Genomic DNA, 13339 nt, shown 5'->3' with positions numbered 1-13339 from the left:
TAATTTCTAAACGAAACACCTCAAAGTGAATTCCAAACTGAAACCTGTGAAAAGTCTGGGGTAAACTTACTCACTACGGTAAATATAACAAAAGAAAAAATTAAAAGGTGTATAGACAAACTCAAAGTTAATAAAACACCAGGGCCTGATGGTTGGCATCCAAGAATCTTAAAGGAAATGAAAAATGAGATTGTTGTTCCATTAGAAATTATTTTCAAGAAATCCATCATATCCGGAGATGTCCCAAGAGAATGGAAGCTAGCTAACGTTACTCCCATATTCAAAAAAGGTGACAAAAAGAAACCAAATAACTATAGGCCTATAAGTTTGACTTCGATCGTAGGAAAAATAATGGAAACTATCATCAGAGATGCTATCGAATATCATTTAGAAAGTAACCGTTTGATAAATGATAGCCAGCATGGTTTCAGACGGAAACGTTCTTGCGTAACTTACTCGAATTCTACAACACAGTTATCTCGAATTATGACAAAAGAAACAATATAGATTTAATATATCTAGACTTTGCAAAAGCTTTTGATACCGTCCCACACGAAAGACTACTTACTAAATTAGCTTTGCATGGAATAAGTGGTAGCCTATTAGGTTGGACTAGTAATTGGTTGAAAGGTCGAAAACAGAGAGTTGTTTTAAATGGAAAAACTTCTGGATGGAAAAGTGTTGCAAGTGGAGTTCCTCAGGGTTCCGTTCTTGGGCCACTTCTTTTCATAGTATATATAAATGATATAGACCATGGACTAAAATCTACTGTTTCCAAATTTGCTGATGATACAAAACTGTGCGGAGTGGCAAATGATCACTCAAACCAATTAGATATTCAAGAAGATTTAGATCAATTACAGCAATGGTCTGAAAAGTGGCTAATGAAATTTAACACAAGTAAATGCAAGGTAATGCACATAGGTAAAAATAACAGTAAGTACGATTACAAGTTATTTGGAAATTCGTTAACAAAAGTGGATAGTGAAAAAGATCTCGGCGTAATTATCAGTAACGACCTCAAATCATCCAAGCAGTGTATTTCAGCCTCTGAGAAAGCAAATAAGATTCTGGGATTGATTGCGCGATCTTTTGATTTCAAAAGTCCATCACTCATTAACAAGCTATATAAATTGTTAGTTCGTCCACATTTGGAATATGCTGTTTCCGTATGGTCACCGAATCTCATTAAAGACATTGACAGACTGGAAAAAGTACAACGGCGAGCCACAAAACTGATTCCAAATATCAAAAATAAATCATACGAAAATCGACTTAAGCACATGAATCTGTTTTCCCTAAAAAAGCGTAGACTCAGAGGTGACTTGATACAGGTCTTTAAGATTTAAAGGGAATTGACAACATCAAAAGTGACCAAATTTTCACATTGAATGAGAATCAGACAAGAAACAATGGTCTCAAACTGTCCGGAAATAGATTCAATTTGGAAGTAGGTAGAAACAACTTTGCCAACCGTGTGGTTAATGAATGGAATAAACTTCCTGCACAGGTAGTGCAATGTAGTTCAGTTCAAAGCTTTAAGAATCATTTAGATAAATACCTAAGTAAGATGCTGTAATGATTATAATTTGTTATATTATTTGTTTTGTTTTTTGTTATCATTTGTCTGTCTGATTTTCATTTATTATTAGTTATATGTCAATTTATAATCATTTACTATTTACCTGTTTGTTTGTTATTCAACTATACCTATGCATTTATTTATGTATTTTATTTGTTATTTTTACATTATAGTTTTAATTTATTATTAATATGATATATATATATATAATTTTTTTTTTTTTTTTTTTTTTTTTTTTTTTTTTTTCATCCGACCTAGATATGGATCAAAAGGTCTCCTGTCGGCATGCTCCGCCTTTGTAATCCTTTGTAATCAATATTACACATCAAACGTATTTCTAAAACCTTTATTTTCAATAAAATTACATTACATTACATTTAAAACTTAAAACATTATAAAACTTTATTTCTTTATTTATATAAAACCCTTCAAACTCGTCACAATCATCACTGTTTCGAAAAGTTGTTCGAACATATCACAAGATTCCTCAAATATGCCGTCATCGTAGGGATCCCAGTCCGATTCCGGTGAGTCGACTTCGGCTTCGTCATCACTTTCATACAATAAATCATCCTCAGTGCCATCCATGGCATTAGAGATTCCACATATTTAAAAAGATTTTACGATACTTTCGACCTTAACACTTTCCCAAGCTTTAATAACAAACTCGTAGAGAACATCAAGTGATGCACTACGCATACCTCCACCTTATGTAAATGACTTCTCTCCATTCGTCATCCACTCGTTCCATTGATACCTAACGTTATCCTTATTTCATTTATTTTGAATTTATAAGGATACAGTAAGTTATTTATCTGGTATAAGGATACAGTTAAGTAATGAGAAAGAAAAGAGAAAAAGCGGAAAAAACAGCTGATAAACGTAATCAAAACAATTCTTTTTGTACTGTAGGTTTGATACACTGATGCTTTTGTAATTTAGCAGTCGTCTTATACTACCGATATGAGATATATTCATAAAAATTTGCTCTAATTTTGTACCTCATCTTATATAAAGGTCGTCTTATACACGGAAATATACGGTATATCTTTCTTTACTTCCTGATCACCAACCTATATTTCTTTTAAGATTGCTGTTTCTTTTTCTCTCATGTACCTTGCCAGACCATGTTTTTCCCTTAGTCCATATACAACAATGCATTTTTTTTCTATCCATTGCATCTCTAACCCAATTTGCTTATTCATTAATTACATGAATGATTGTATCTTTTGCATTTTCCTTTATCTGTTGTTGGACTATTTCTTTAAAGGCAATTTCTTCATTTTCTCTGTTTTCCTTCCATTTCTTAATCTTTTGCATACTTTCCTCACCTAAGTTTTCTTCAATTCTTTGTTATTTCTTGTATTTCTTATTTGCCTCTCTAAGTTTTCATTATTGGTAGTATTAATTTTCCTCTTTTCATCTTGACGCTTAACCTCAATTAAATGATTTTTCATTACCTTAAGTTCGGTTCTTAGTTCTGAGTTTGTTTTTCTTAGGTTGGAAATCTTGATGTTAACTTGGGCTAAGCATTCCATTAATTCTACAATTCCTTTCCTTAGTTCCATGACTTCATTCTCCCACCATTTTCTATTTTTACTCATTTCCATTTCTATGTTTAAGATTCAACTTGAATTTCTTCTCTCATACTTACCAAAGCCTGAAAATGATTCTTCATATATTCACCATTTTGTTGGTGCTTTAAAATGCCTGTTTACATTGTACTTCGGCATGGTGGCTCTAGATGTCTCTGCTATTGAGTCATCTTTCGATTCAAACTTATCGTTGTTTTCCTGCATTTTCTCTTATTGCATCAAACTAGCACTGCAGAGACTTCATTGTGGACACCCACAATTACTCCCCCTCCCATTCAATACAAACCAGGCTTCCTTTCATTGTATAATCTAGAATTTTCCTCTTCTACGGAGCACAGATGAAGAGATTTTTACAATTCCAAAGCTTGTGTGTGTTTAGGAAAGGAAGAGGATATATGGATCAAGTTTTTGTAGTAAGGTAGATATATGAGAATTTTTTTGGCAGTGGGTAAGGATGTCTTGTGGGCTTTTAAGGATCAGGAGAAGGCATATGACAGTTGACAGGAAGGCATTGTGGCATGTGTTGCAGATATATGGAATAGGGGGAAGGCTGTAGAGGGTAGTTAAAATTTTTTGTGAGTAGTAGGGCTTGTGTTAGGGTAGAAAGAGTGAATGGTTTGAGGTAAAGGTAGGGCTGCACCAGGGTTGTGTAATGTCACTATTATTATTCATCATGGGCATGAGTGTGGTGGTATGGGAAGTGAATGGAAGGGTGATGAATGGGTTTTTAGAAATGGTGAGAGGTGAGCCGATTGTCTGCAGGTGACACCACATATTTGGCTGGGTCAAAGGAGGGTCAAAGGCAGCTAGTGACTTGATATGTTTCTACCGTATTTTCCAGCTTAAAATGCGCATCGGGTTATAATGCGCACCCATGCACTTCATTATCTCAGTACACAGATAGCGCGCACCGACGTATAACACGCATGCCCGATCGCATTTGTCTATAACGCAGTTTTACCTCGGTATTTATTAGTGATGTGCCAGAACCAAAAATTTTTACCGATACCGATACCGATATTTTTTTTTTTTTTTTTTTTTTAGCATTTTACCGATACCGATACAGGAATTTAATGGGTTACCGATACCGATATATACTTCTTAATTTTATATATCAAATTCAATTTTAATTTTTTTTTTTCTTTAAATTTATGATTTTAATTTGCAGGGAAGGACAGTAAAGTAGGAGCTAGGAGTAAAGTAGGGACTACTTGGATATTGGAATGGAAATTTTCCATTCCAATATCCAAGTAGTCCCTACTTTGGTAAAAAATAAAATGCTTAAAATGCTAAAAAAAAATATCGGTATCGGTAAAAATTTTGGTTCTGGCACATCACTAATTAATTTTTTCCAATTTGGAAACAATTGAAAACAATCTATTGGCTTTCAAAGTTTTAATTCCATAATCCATAGCTATATGATATTTATAGAAAGTAGAAAATTAAGTGGAAAAAAAAAACTGAAAAATAAAATTCAAACGATTTACACATTAAACTGAAAAACTTTCAAATTAAAATTGCAGAACATTAAAATTTCCCCCATCTCAGGTTTTAGTCTGTTCCTGTGGGGTGTGTAGACATTCCCCCCAACGCTAAAAACTCTTTCACTCTCCACTGAAGAAGGGGGGGAAGACAAATACTTGTTAGCTATTGTAGCTAACACATTATATTTAGAATGGTTTGCCTTCCACCAATTAACAGGGTCTTCATCATCCTTCATACTCATACTACTTGATTTGTATTGAAGAAGCTCAACTCGGACAGTGTCTTCCAAAAGCTTCATCCTGGAGTTCTTTCTTGTGAGACATTTTCCTTTTTCTTCTTTTTTCTTACTCCTTTCTTCATTCCGAATTTCATCTAGTGTACTAGAGAAGCTAAACTCAAAGTGCGTCATGTCTATGTCACCAGTCTCACCACTCCCATCATCTCCCTTACTGCCTTCTGCTTCTAGTTCTTCTTCACTTGATGACGTACATGTACCTGCCACTGCTTCATCTATGTTAGCTTTGTGTTTCAAATAGGCTGAAATTATCATTCGTTCCACAGCAGCCTCTTCATCATCATTTAGAATAATATCTTTATAGCGGGGGTCACAGAAGGTTGCAATTATAAGATTCTCATTTTCCTTGTATTTCTTGAACCTCTCTTTCATTGCGTTTTGCAAGGCAGTTATTGTTGATCCTAAGGGAAAAACAAAACATTGTGAATTTGTAATGGCAGTAACAATTTTTATTATAATTTTAATTTATGAGCACTATAAAGTAGCTGTAAATTTAAAAATCTAAGTAATTTTTTGTACTTTGTATAGGTCTACATTTCTATTTATTTCAGAATTCTTAAGTTGACTGTTAGTTTTTTTTTTTTTTTTTTTTTTTTTTTGCAAATTTTTATTTCTTTATTCATTATGAAACTAGACTAAATTCCTGATCTATTCAACTATTTAACTTTGTTCTAGTTCAATCTAGTTTAAGATACTCAGGAGGAAACTGAAATAGTAAGAACCCACAATTTTTTTTTTTAATTTGGAAAATTTTAGTTCAAGTAAATAAGTATAACACAGAAGGAAAAGGATAACTGCAAGTTCGCCTTTGTGTTATAAACTGCTTGTTTTATTCATCCACAACTGTAAAAAACAACTTTCTTAGGGGTGTCAAAGTTTCCCCCAGTATGGGGGTAACTTTGGGGTAACTTTGGCAGGTAGGTTTTTTCAAGATGGCCGCCATACGAACGAAGCTGGGGGGCACTCCATTTCAGATAAGAAAAGTACTCATATAGATCATAATTTTAATTTAAATGCTTAATATTTCTTTTAGGTTAATCCATTGAAATATGCCAGCAGTTTAAAATGAATTGAATTATTAATTATTTAAACGAAGCTGCTTGGCGTCGCAGAGTTTTAAAATGAAAAATGTGTCAAAGTAGCCCCAGTTTACGGTATATTAATATTATACATACCTAGTCCAGAAAAGTTTGGAGCATTTGAAGCCTTTTGAATGTTGCGTTCCATGATTTTAACAATGGGAATTATGTCTGAAGAATTTGCTTCACGTGAACTCAATCTGTAAATTAAAAATAATTTAGATGTTTAGAATAAAGGTAAATGTTAATGAAATAACAAATAAGTTTGTTAAGTCTGAAATATCATGAAAACAAATGAAATATCTACTTCTTTAAATAATGATGTAACAGGGGTTTTGAGTCAAAACCCCTGTTACATCATTATTTTTAATTTACAAAAAGCATGCCAAGGGTCAAAACTTTTGACCCTTGGCATGCTTTTTGTTGTACTTATATTATGAACCTGGAAAATAGTAACGTGGAATAAAATACCCTATGTGTAACTAGATGAGATCACTACTTTGTTCTACCGGTAACTGCGAAGATATTATTTTATTACTAGGCCCTATTTAATTTCTAGGCTTTAGCAATAGCAACTCATCTTGTGCATCTTTTTGTAAGGCTATTTATTGCCTACTGGTTTGCTTGTTGAGCATTTTTTAAAGTATGAATGAATGCACAAATGAATGATCATTAGAATGAGACAATGAGTAGACTGTGATACCTGCTCAAGATTCAAGAAGTATATTCTACACTTTCTGAAATAAAAGTTAGCTAATGAGCCTATTGATTCATTGAACTTTGGGCTTATTCTTATTCTATTTATCTTTACAAACATGTTTAAAGGTCTGTTATTTTCATGAAAAAGTTTTTTCCGAAAAAAGTTTTTTTTTTTCAGGTTTTTTTTTTTCAGGTTTTTCACAACGTTATCAGACCTATAGCTATTTCAAAGTGAATCAAATAACTAAAAATTGTACTTACCTAACAGTTATATCATCAAAGCTTTTCAGGAGTGCTTGTAATTTTCCTATGATGCTCCATTTATTTGCATCAATTGATGGAAGACCAGGTACATCCATGCAGTAATTGACAAGTGCTGCTTTTTGTTCATATATTCTTTTGAGCATGTGATACTTGCTGTTCCATCTTGTCGCAACGTCTTGTTTTAGCTTATGTTGAGGGCAATTGTGTCTTTTTTGTAGCTCTAGTAGTTTCTGAGAAGCTTGAGGTGAATGATGGAAATGGGTTACAATAGACTTGCACATTCCAATAATATCTATTACAACACGTTGTTCAAAAACTGCATCATTGATAACAAGCTGCAATGTATGCAAGAAACAAGGTAGGCTCAGATACTGTGAATCATTGACAGCTTTTGTTACATTAGATGCATTATCATGAGATATGAAATGTATCTTATGACAGGGTATTTTGAAGTTTTCTATTACTTCATCAATCAAATCTGCAATGTTTTTGGCAGAGTGTTTTTCAGGGAATGGTTTAATAGACAATGCAATGGTGTCCTTGACAAAGTCTTTGGTGAGAGTATGCCCAGTTACACTCATAAAGCAATCATTGGACAAACTGGTCCATATATCTGTCGTCAAACTGATATTTTGCGCATTGCTCACAATGCCTTGTACTTTATTGTGCACTTTTTCATAAAGCTCTGGGATAGTTGTGTTAGAGATGTATTTCCTGCTTGGGATCTTATAGTTTGGTTTTAAGTGATTAAGGAGCCTAGCAAATCCCAGATCTTCTACAATAGATATAGGTTGACAATCTATTGTGATCATTTCAGCAATATATTTGTGTACCTCTTTTGCTGGAGCACTGTTGATGTCCCAAATCTTTTTGTACTGGAGAGTAGCTTCAAGAGTTGGCTGTTGAGATACCTGTTTTGCACTTGAACAGCCTGTTTGATTTTGACTAGAAGTTGAAGTTGAAATTTTTAGCTTTTTGGTAGGTGGAACATTTAAGAATGAGGCAAGTGTTGGGTTTGATTCAGCTGCTTTTTTCTGCTCCAATTCGGCATTTCCAAACTCATCAGGATGTTTATGTTGAAGATGCTTTCTAATATTTGTTGTTGTTTGGGTTTGCCTGTTTATTCCCTTTGCTTAATATTGTATTACAGAAATTACAGGATACTTTTGAAGAATCATCTTTGCATACTGTCACTAGATTCCATATAACACTTTGCTTTGACTTAGGCATTATTGCTAATTCTGGCAATTCTAATTGTAATTTAATAAATTTATCACAATATTGACTATCTGAAAAATGCAAGTTCAAATATTAAATATAAATAAATAATTACAATAAATAAATATTAAGAATGAGATCGAAAAGGGTAATAGGATAATAGCCATCAGCTAGCTCTCTTCTCTTCTTACATAAGACGCAAATGATTCCACAACCACATGGCGTGAAAGACACCCTTTACTTTATATATTTATATAATTATTTATTTGTTTCATGAATGAAAGTAATTTAACTTAAATTTTCTCTCAAGGTATCGGTATCGGTATTTATTTTTCAATACCGATACCGATATACTGATACCTTATATTTTACCGATACCGATATATACCGATACCGATAGCTTGAAAATAAACCGATATTTACCGATACCGATACCGAAGCTTCGGTACATCACTAGTATTTATATCATGTGAACGAGGTTACATGGAGAAGTATTTTTCATTGGCTAGAGCCACCGCTGGGAAATCTGTTGATTTGTCACTAAATTAAGTGTCAGTTTAGGCATCAATCAGGACACAACTAAGAAAAAGTCGGAACTACATGTACCGGTATATGACTCATGTTGTGCGTTGGTCCCTTATTACTTTGTAGCTTAAATAGTTTGTTGGAAATATGATCTAAAAAAGTTTATTGAAAGTAAAAATACAGAAAAATTTCGGGATTTTTACAGAAAATGTTCATTTTATATCTTGAGGAAATGATGCGTCTTTACCTTTTTTTTTTTTTTTTTTTTTTTTTTTTTTTTTTTTTTTTTTTTTAAATACTGAAACAAACTACAGACTGTTTCGTCTTAGCTTTGAACCTGCAATGACAGTGGTGAAATAGGACAGTCTCTCATCGAGGTGACGTTTAGTTAATATAACTCCCGAAAGAGGGTGTTGTAGTCAGGTGTTTGACATGAGTTTATGAACGGCCGCAACGGAATTTGTACCATACCTAAAGTGAAGCAACAAAGCCAACATAAAAATTCAAACTAAGATGCTGTGAACATGGGCAAATATCATGAATATTGATCATGTTTCATGGTGTTTAGGCCTATTTAAAGATGAAAAATAAGATTCGTTAGATACCTATACCAAATATTTATATACGGTAGCCCATGCTGGCGTATTCTTTCATGTCACCATGGCTGTTCTTCTTGTTCTCACGGAACGTCACGGAGAAGTGTGCCTCCTGACTTTGTGATGGCCAACATCATCACGTTGTGAAAAAATTACACAGCCGCAGAATTTTTATCGTAGGCTGTAGATAATGCGCACCACCGGATAACACGCACACCCCATTTTTAGGCCCTTCCAACGGAAAAAAGTCGCGCACTATATGCCGGAAAATACGGTACTCAAGATTAATAGACATAGTGCAAGAAAGGAATGGATGGGCTGATTGTGCCTTCCTGGACTTACAAAAAGCTTTTGACAAAGTACCACACCAAAAATTATTAAAAAAAAAGAAAAGAAAAAAAAAAGGAACATATAGGAGGGATACAAGGGAACCTACTAAAATGGATGGAGGACTTCCTGAATAGTAGAAAGATGAGAGTAGTGCTCAGAGAAAAATATTTAGGTTGGAAAGAGGTGATCAGTGGAGTACCGCAAGGATCTGTATTGGCTCCAATAATGTTTGCTATTTATGTGAATGACATGGATGATGTTGTGAAATGTTAATGAGCTTCTTTGCAGACGATGCCAAACTGTTAAGGAAAGTAAAAACTGAAAAGGATTGTGAATCACTGCAGGAAGACCTGAATAAGATATGGAACTGGAGTCAGAAATGGGAAGTGGACAAGTGTAGCATAATGTAGTTTGGAAAAAGCAAAAATAGAATATCAGGATAATATAAAATTGGAAGAAACCAAGGAGGTAAAGAAGGAGAGATCTGAAAAAGATTTTGGTGTAATTATCTCAAACGACTTGGCCTATGATAAACAGATAAACAAAATTGTTGGAGAATCCTACAACTTGTTAAGATCAATAAAAGTGGCATTTACATATTTGGACGAAGAAATTATTAAAAAAATATTGGTCACACTGATAAGGCCTAGACTAGAATATGCGGTGTGTGCTGTTACGAGCAGTAACGGGGCTTTTTCCTATAATTCTATGTATCTCCATTTTTTACATATATTTTGTCTTAAGCCCGTTTCCCCCTGGAAGGGGTATTAGTTTCGTTTTCTGTAATGTTTTATTTTTTAAGTGTATTCGAACAGAGACCATTTCTGTTCATTTTTCCAAAATTTTGTAAATTGTCTGCAAGCTGTGTTGCGAGATAACGTCCCATTATTTTACGATGTTTGCCTTTAATTTAGAATAAGATTAAGTTGTGTAAAGACCTGTTGCCTGTTGTGATGTCACTACTCACAACTAGGCCTTCAGCTGGGTCTAAAACTCAGTGTTAACACCCTCTTTTCGCGGCCAACTCAGTAAGTTGTTTTGAGCCAAATTTATGTTTTAGAAAATCTGTTATATTTTTTAGTCTTAAGCTGCGTATATTTTATGTTCAGATTCTTTGTAATTTTTTATATTTTTATGTTTTGGCTTGTAGCTGCATTAGTTTAAAACTAACTAGTGCCATTCCATGTTTTGCAGTTTTTCTCCTCCTCCTACTACCCCTCTACCCCTAAAGTTTCAATGGCAGCGCCTCTAAGAGGAACATGCCTCTTGTAAAGGGGCAACCCCCCTCTCTTTTCTATCGTCAAAATAAATGTGGCACCACAAGTAAACAGTTTCCTGCCCTCCCGTGTGAGTGACCTTACGTAACCTAGTAAGAGGGCAACCAGTGCCACGTTTAGTATACAAAGCCAGTCCGCTGCGCCACACGGTGACATTGTGGTCACCAAGTATCAAAAATAATATAAAATAGAAAGAATCCAGAGAGCAGCCTCAAAAATGGCACCTGCACTTGTAAACTTGTCATATTAGGAGAGATTGGCTAAACTGGAGTTATCGACTGGAACAAAGAAGAGAGAGAGATGACCCACTGACCATCTACAGAATCATGAAAGGCACAGAAATACTCAATAGAAAGGACTTGTTAAACTGGGACAAGAGAAGCACAAGAGGACATGGAAAGAAAATAAAAAACATAGCTACAGAAGAGATCTGAAGAAAAACAGTTTTCCACATAGAGTGGTGGGCACTTGGAACAAACTGGACAATGAAATAGTGTGTGAAAAAACCATGAGTTTAAGAGCAAACTAGACACTGCAAGATACAAAGGCGGGACACCACGAGCATAGCTCACCTTTCCCGCAAAATACAACCAGGTATATACAGAGAAAAGTGTAAGAGTGTGATTATGCCTATAACACTGTATGGGACTGAATTGAAGGGATGCAGAAATGAAGAATTGAAATGTTTTAAGTATGGTGCAGAGTTATGAGGATGGATAGATTGAGTAATAAGGTGAGATGGAGAGTGGTGATGGAAACGGAGCTGGTAAATAGGGTTGATCAAAGAATACTGGAATGGTTTGGGCATATGAAAAAAAAAAAAATAGCATAAAGAGTGTGGATGGGATAGGTAGATAGAGTGAACTTGAGAGGAAGATTAAGAATAGGATAGAGTTTTGGTCAGTCAGTCCATTGTTCCTGGTCTCTTTTGCAGAAGGCCTGCATTCTTCAAGTAACCAGTAACAGCCTCTAGCTGAGACCATAAATCACTCAGGGAAGAAATATTTTCTTGTATAGGGATTGATAGTGTTGGGCTCTGTGTCCTATGTGTGGTGGTTGCATATGGGGCAGTTTGAATCTACAGTATAGCCAGGCCTATTTTGTGTTGGTACTGTATTAATACTGGATAGTGTTTTCAATGCAGATATGCCAGAGTGGCTCTTATATTGGACAGGGGAGGGCTTTTCTGTAGTGCCTATGTTTGGGAGTTGGTGGAGTATTGAGCTTGATGGTCTATTTTGAAGGGCTTGTTTGGTGATCTTAGTAATCTTTGCGGCTTTGGGTACGAGGGGAATGTCTTATGTGCAGGGGAGATAAATACACACAAATTAAATTGTGCTTATTGTTAAATGTGAATATTGGCTCTTATATTGGGTGGGGGAGGGCTTTTCTGTTGTGCCTTGTTTGGGAGTTGGTGGAGTATTGAGCTTGATGGTCTATCTTGAAGGGCTTGTTTGGTGATCTTAGTATTCTTTGTGTTGGGTACGAGGGGAATGTCTTATGTGCAGGGAAATACACACAAATTATATTGTGTTCATTGTTAATTGTGAATATTGGGACTCCTGACTAATAAAAAAAACTATTACAGAAAACCTGAAGACAGCAAGATCTTAATTAACCATGCAAAGCTAACAGAAGATGAGTTGAAGAGTATTACGCAGACTTTAGAATTTCCACACAATTTTGGAGAGGACACAAACCAAATTTTGATTGAACTTGATGAGAAGGTGTTAGAAACAATTCAAGAGGACCAGTAAGTATTTTGCCTTTATTTAATGGGGAAGAGTATATTTTCCTTGAAAATCATTATATATATATATGTTGAGACATTCTGACAGGTTGATGTAAGCGGAATAGGAAACACAGGAGTCTCAGTCTTGAGTTTATTCCTGACTAGTTTCGCAGGTATGCTTTTTCAAAAAAGCATACCTGCGAAACTAGTCAGGAATAAACTCAAGACTAAGACTCCTGTGTTTCCTATTCCGCTTACATCATATATATATATATATATATATATATATATATATATATATATCACTCACTCCGCTGGATCTTGAACCTCATGTAGATTCTGGTCCGCCAACAGTAAGCCTCTCCATGTCCTTCGGTCCTGTGCTACTTCCATCCAGGTTGCTTTATTTATTCCTCTTCTGTCCATCTCCGCATCCACACCATCCATCCATCTCATTCGAGGTCTCCCTCTGGGTCTTCTTCCAGGCATCATAACTCGTTTTGGAATTCTATGCTCCTCCATACGCACCGCATGCCCAGCCCATCTCAATTTTGTTCTACTTATAACATCGGTTATTTTCTCATGTTTAGTTATTTCTCTCAGCTCATTATTGTGTCGCCCTCTCCAGGTATTCTCATTTTCATAAAAAACTGGTCCAGTAA

General features: G+C 34.9%; 1 protein-coding gene across 4 annotated transcripts in view; it reads left to right on the top strand.

The window, feature by feature from the left end:
* The window catches only part of LOC143038802 (sister chromatid cohesion protein DCC1), a 398731-nt gene that overhangs the window by 45104 nt on the left and 340288 nt on the right, over nucleotides 1-13339 (top strand). For all 4 annotated transcript variants that reach the window (XM_076208343.1, XM_076208344.1, XM_076208340.1 and 1 more), the window contains one exon: nucleotides 12534-12698. In XM_076208343.1, coding sequence (XP_076064458.1) covers nucleotides 12534-12698 — 165 coding nt within the window. The remainder of the gene's footprint in view (nucleotides 1-12533; nucleotides 12699-13339) is intronic.

This window comes from Oratosquilla oratoria, chromosome 25 (genome assembly GCF_046742065.1).
Source record: "Oratosquilla oratoria isolate Oo_2021 chromosome 25, ASM4674206v1, whole genome shotgun sequence".
NCBI classification, from domain to species: Eukaryota; Metazoa; Arthropoda; class Malacostraca; order Stomatopoda; family Squillidae; genus Oratosquilla; species Oratosquilla oratoria.
The sequence above is the reverse complement of the archived record's forward strand: the minus strand, read 5'-3'. Positions and strand labels throughout refer to the sequence as shown.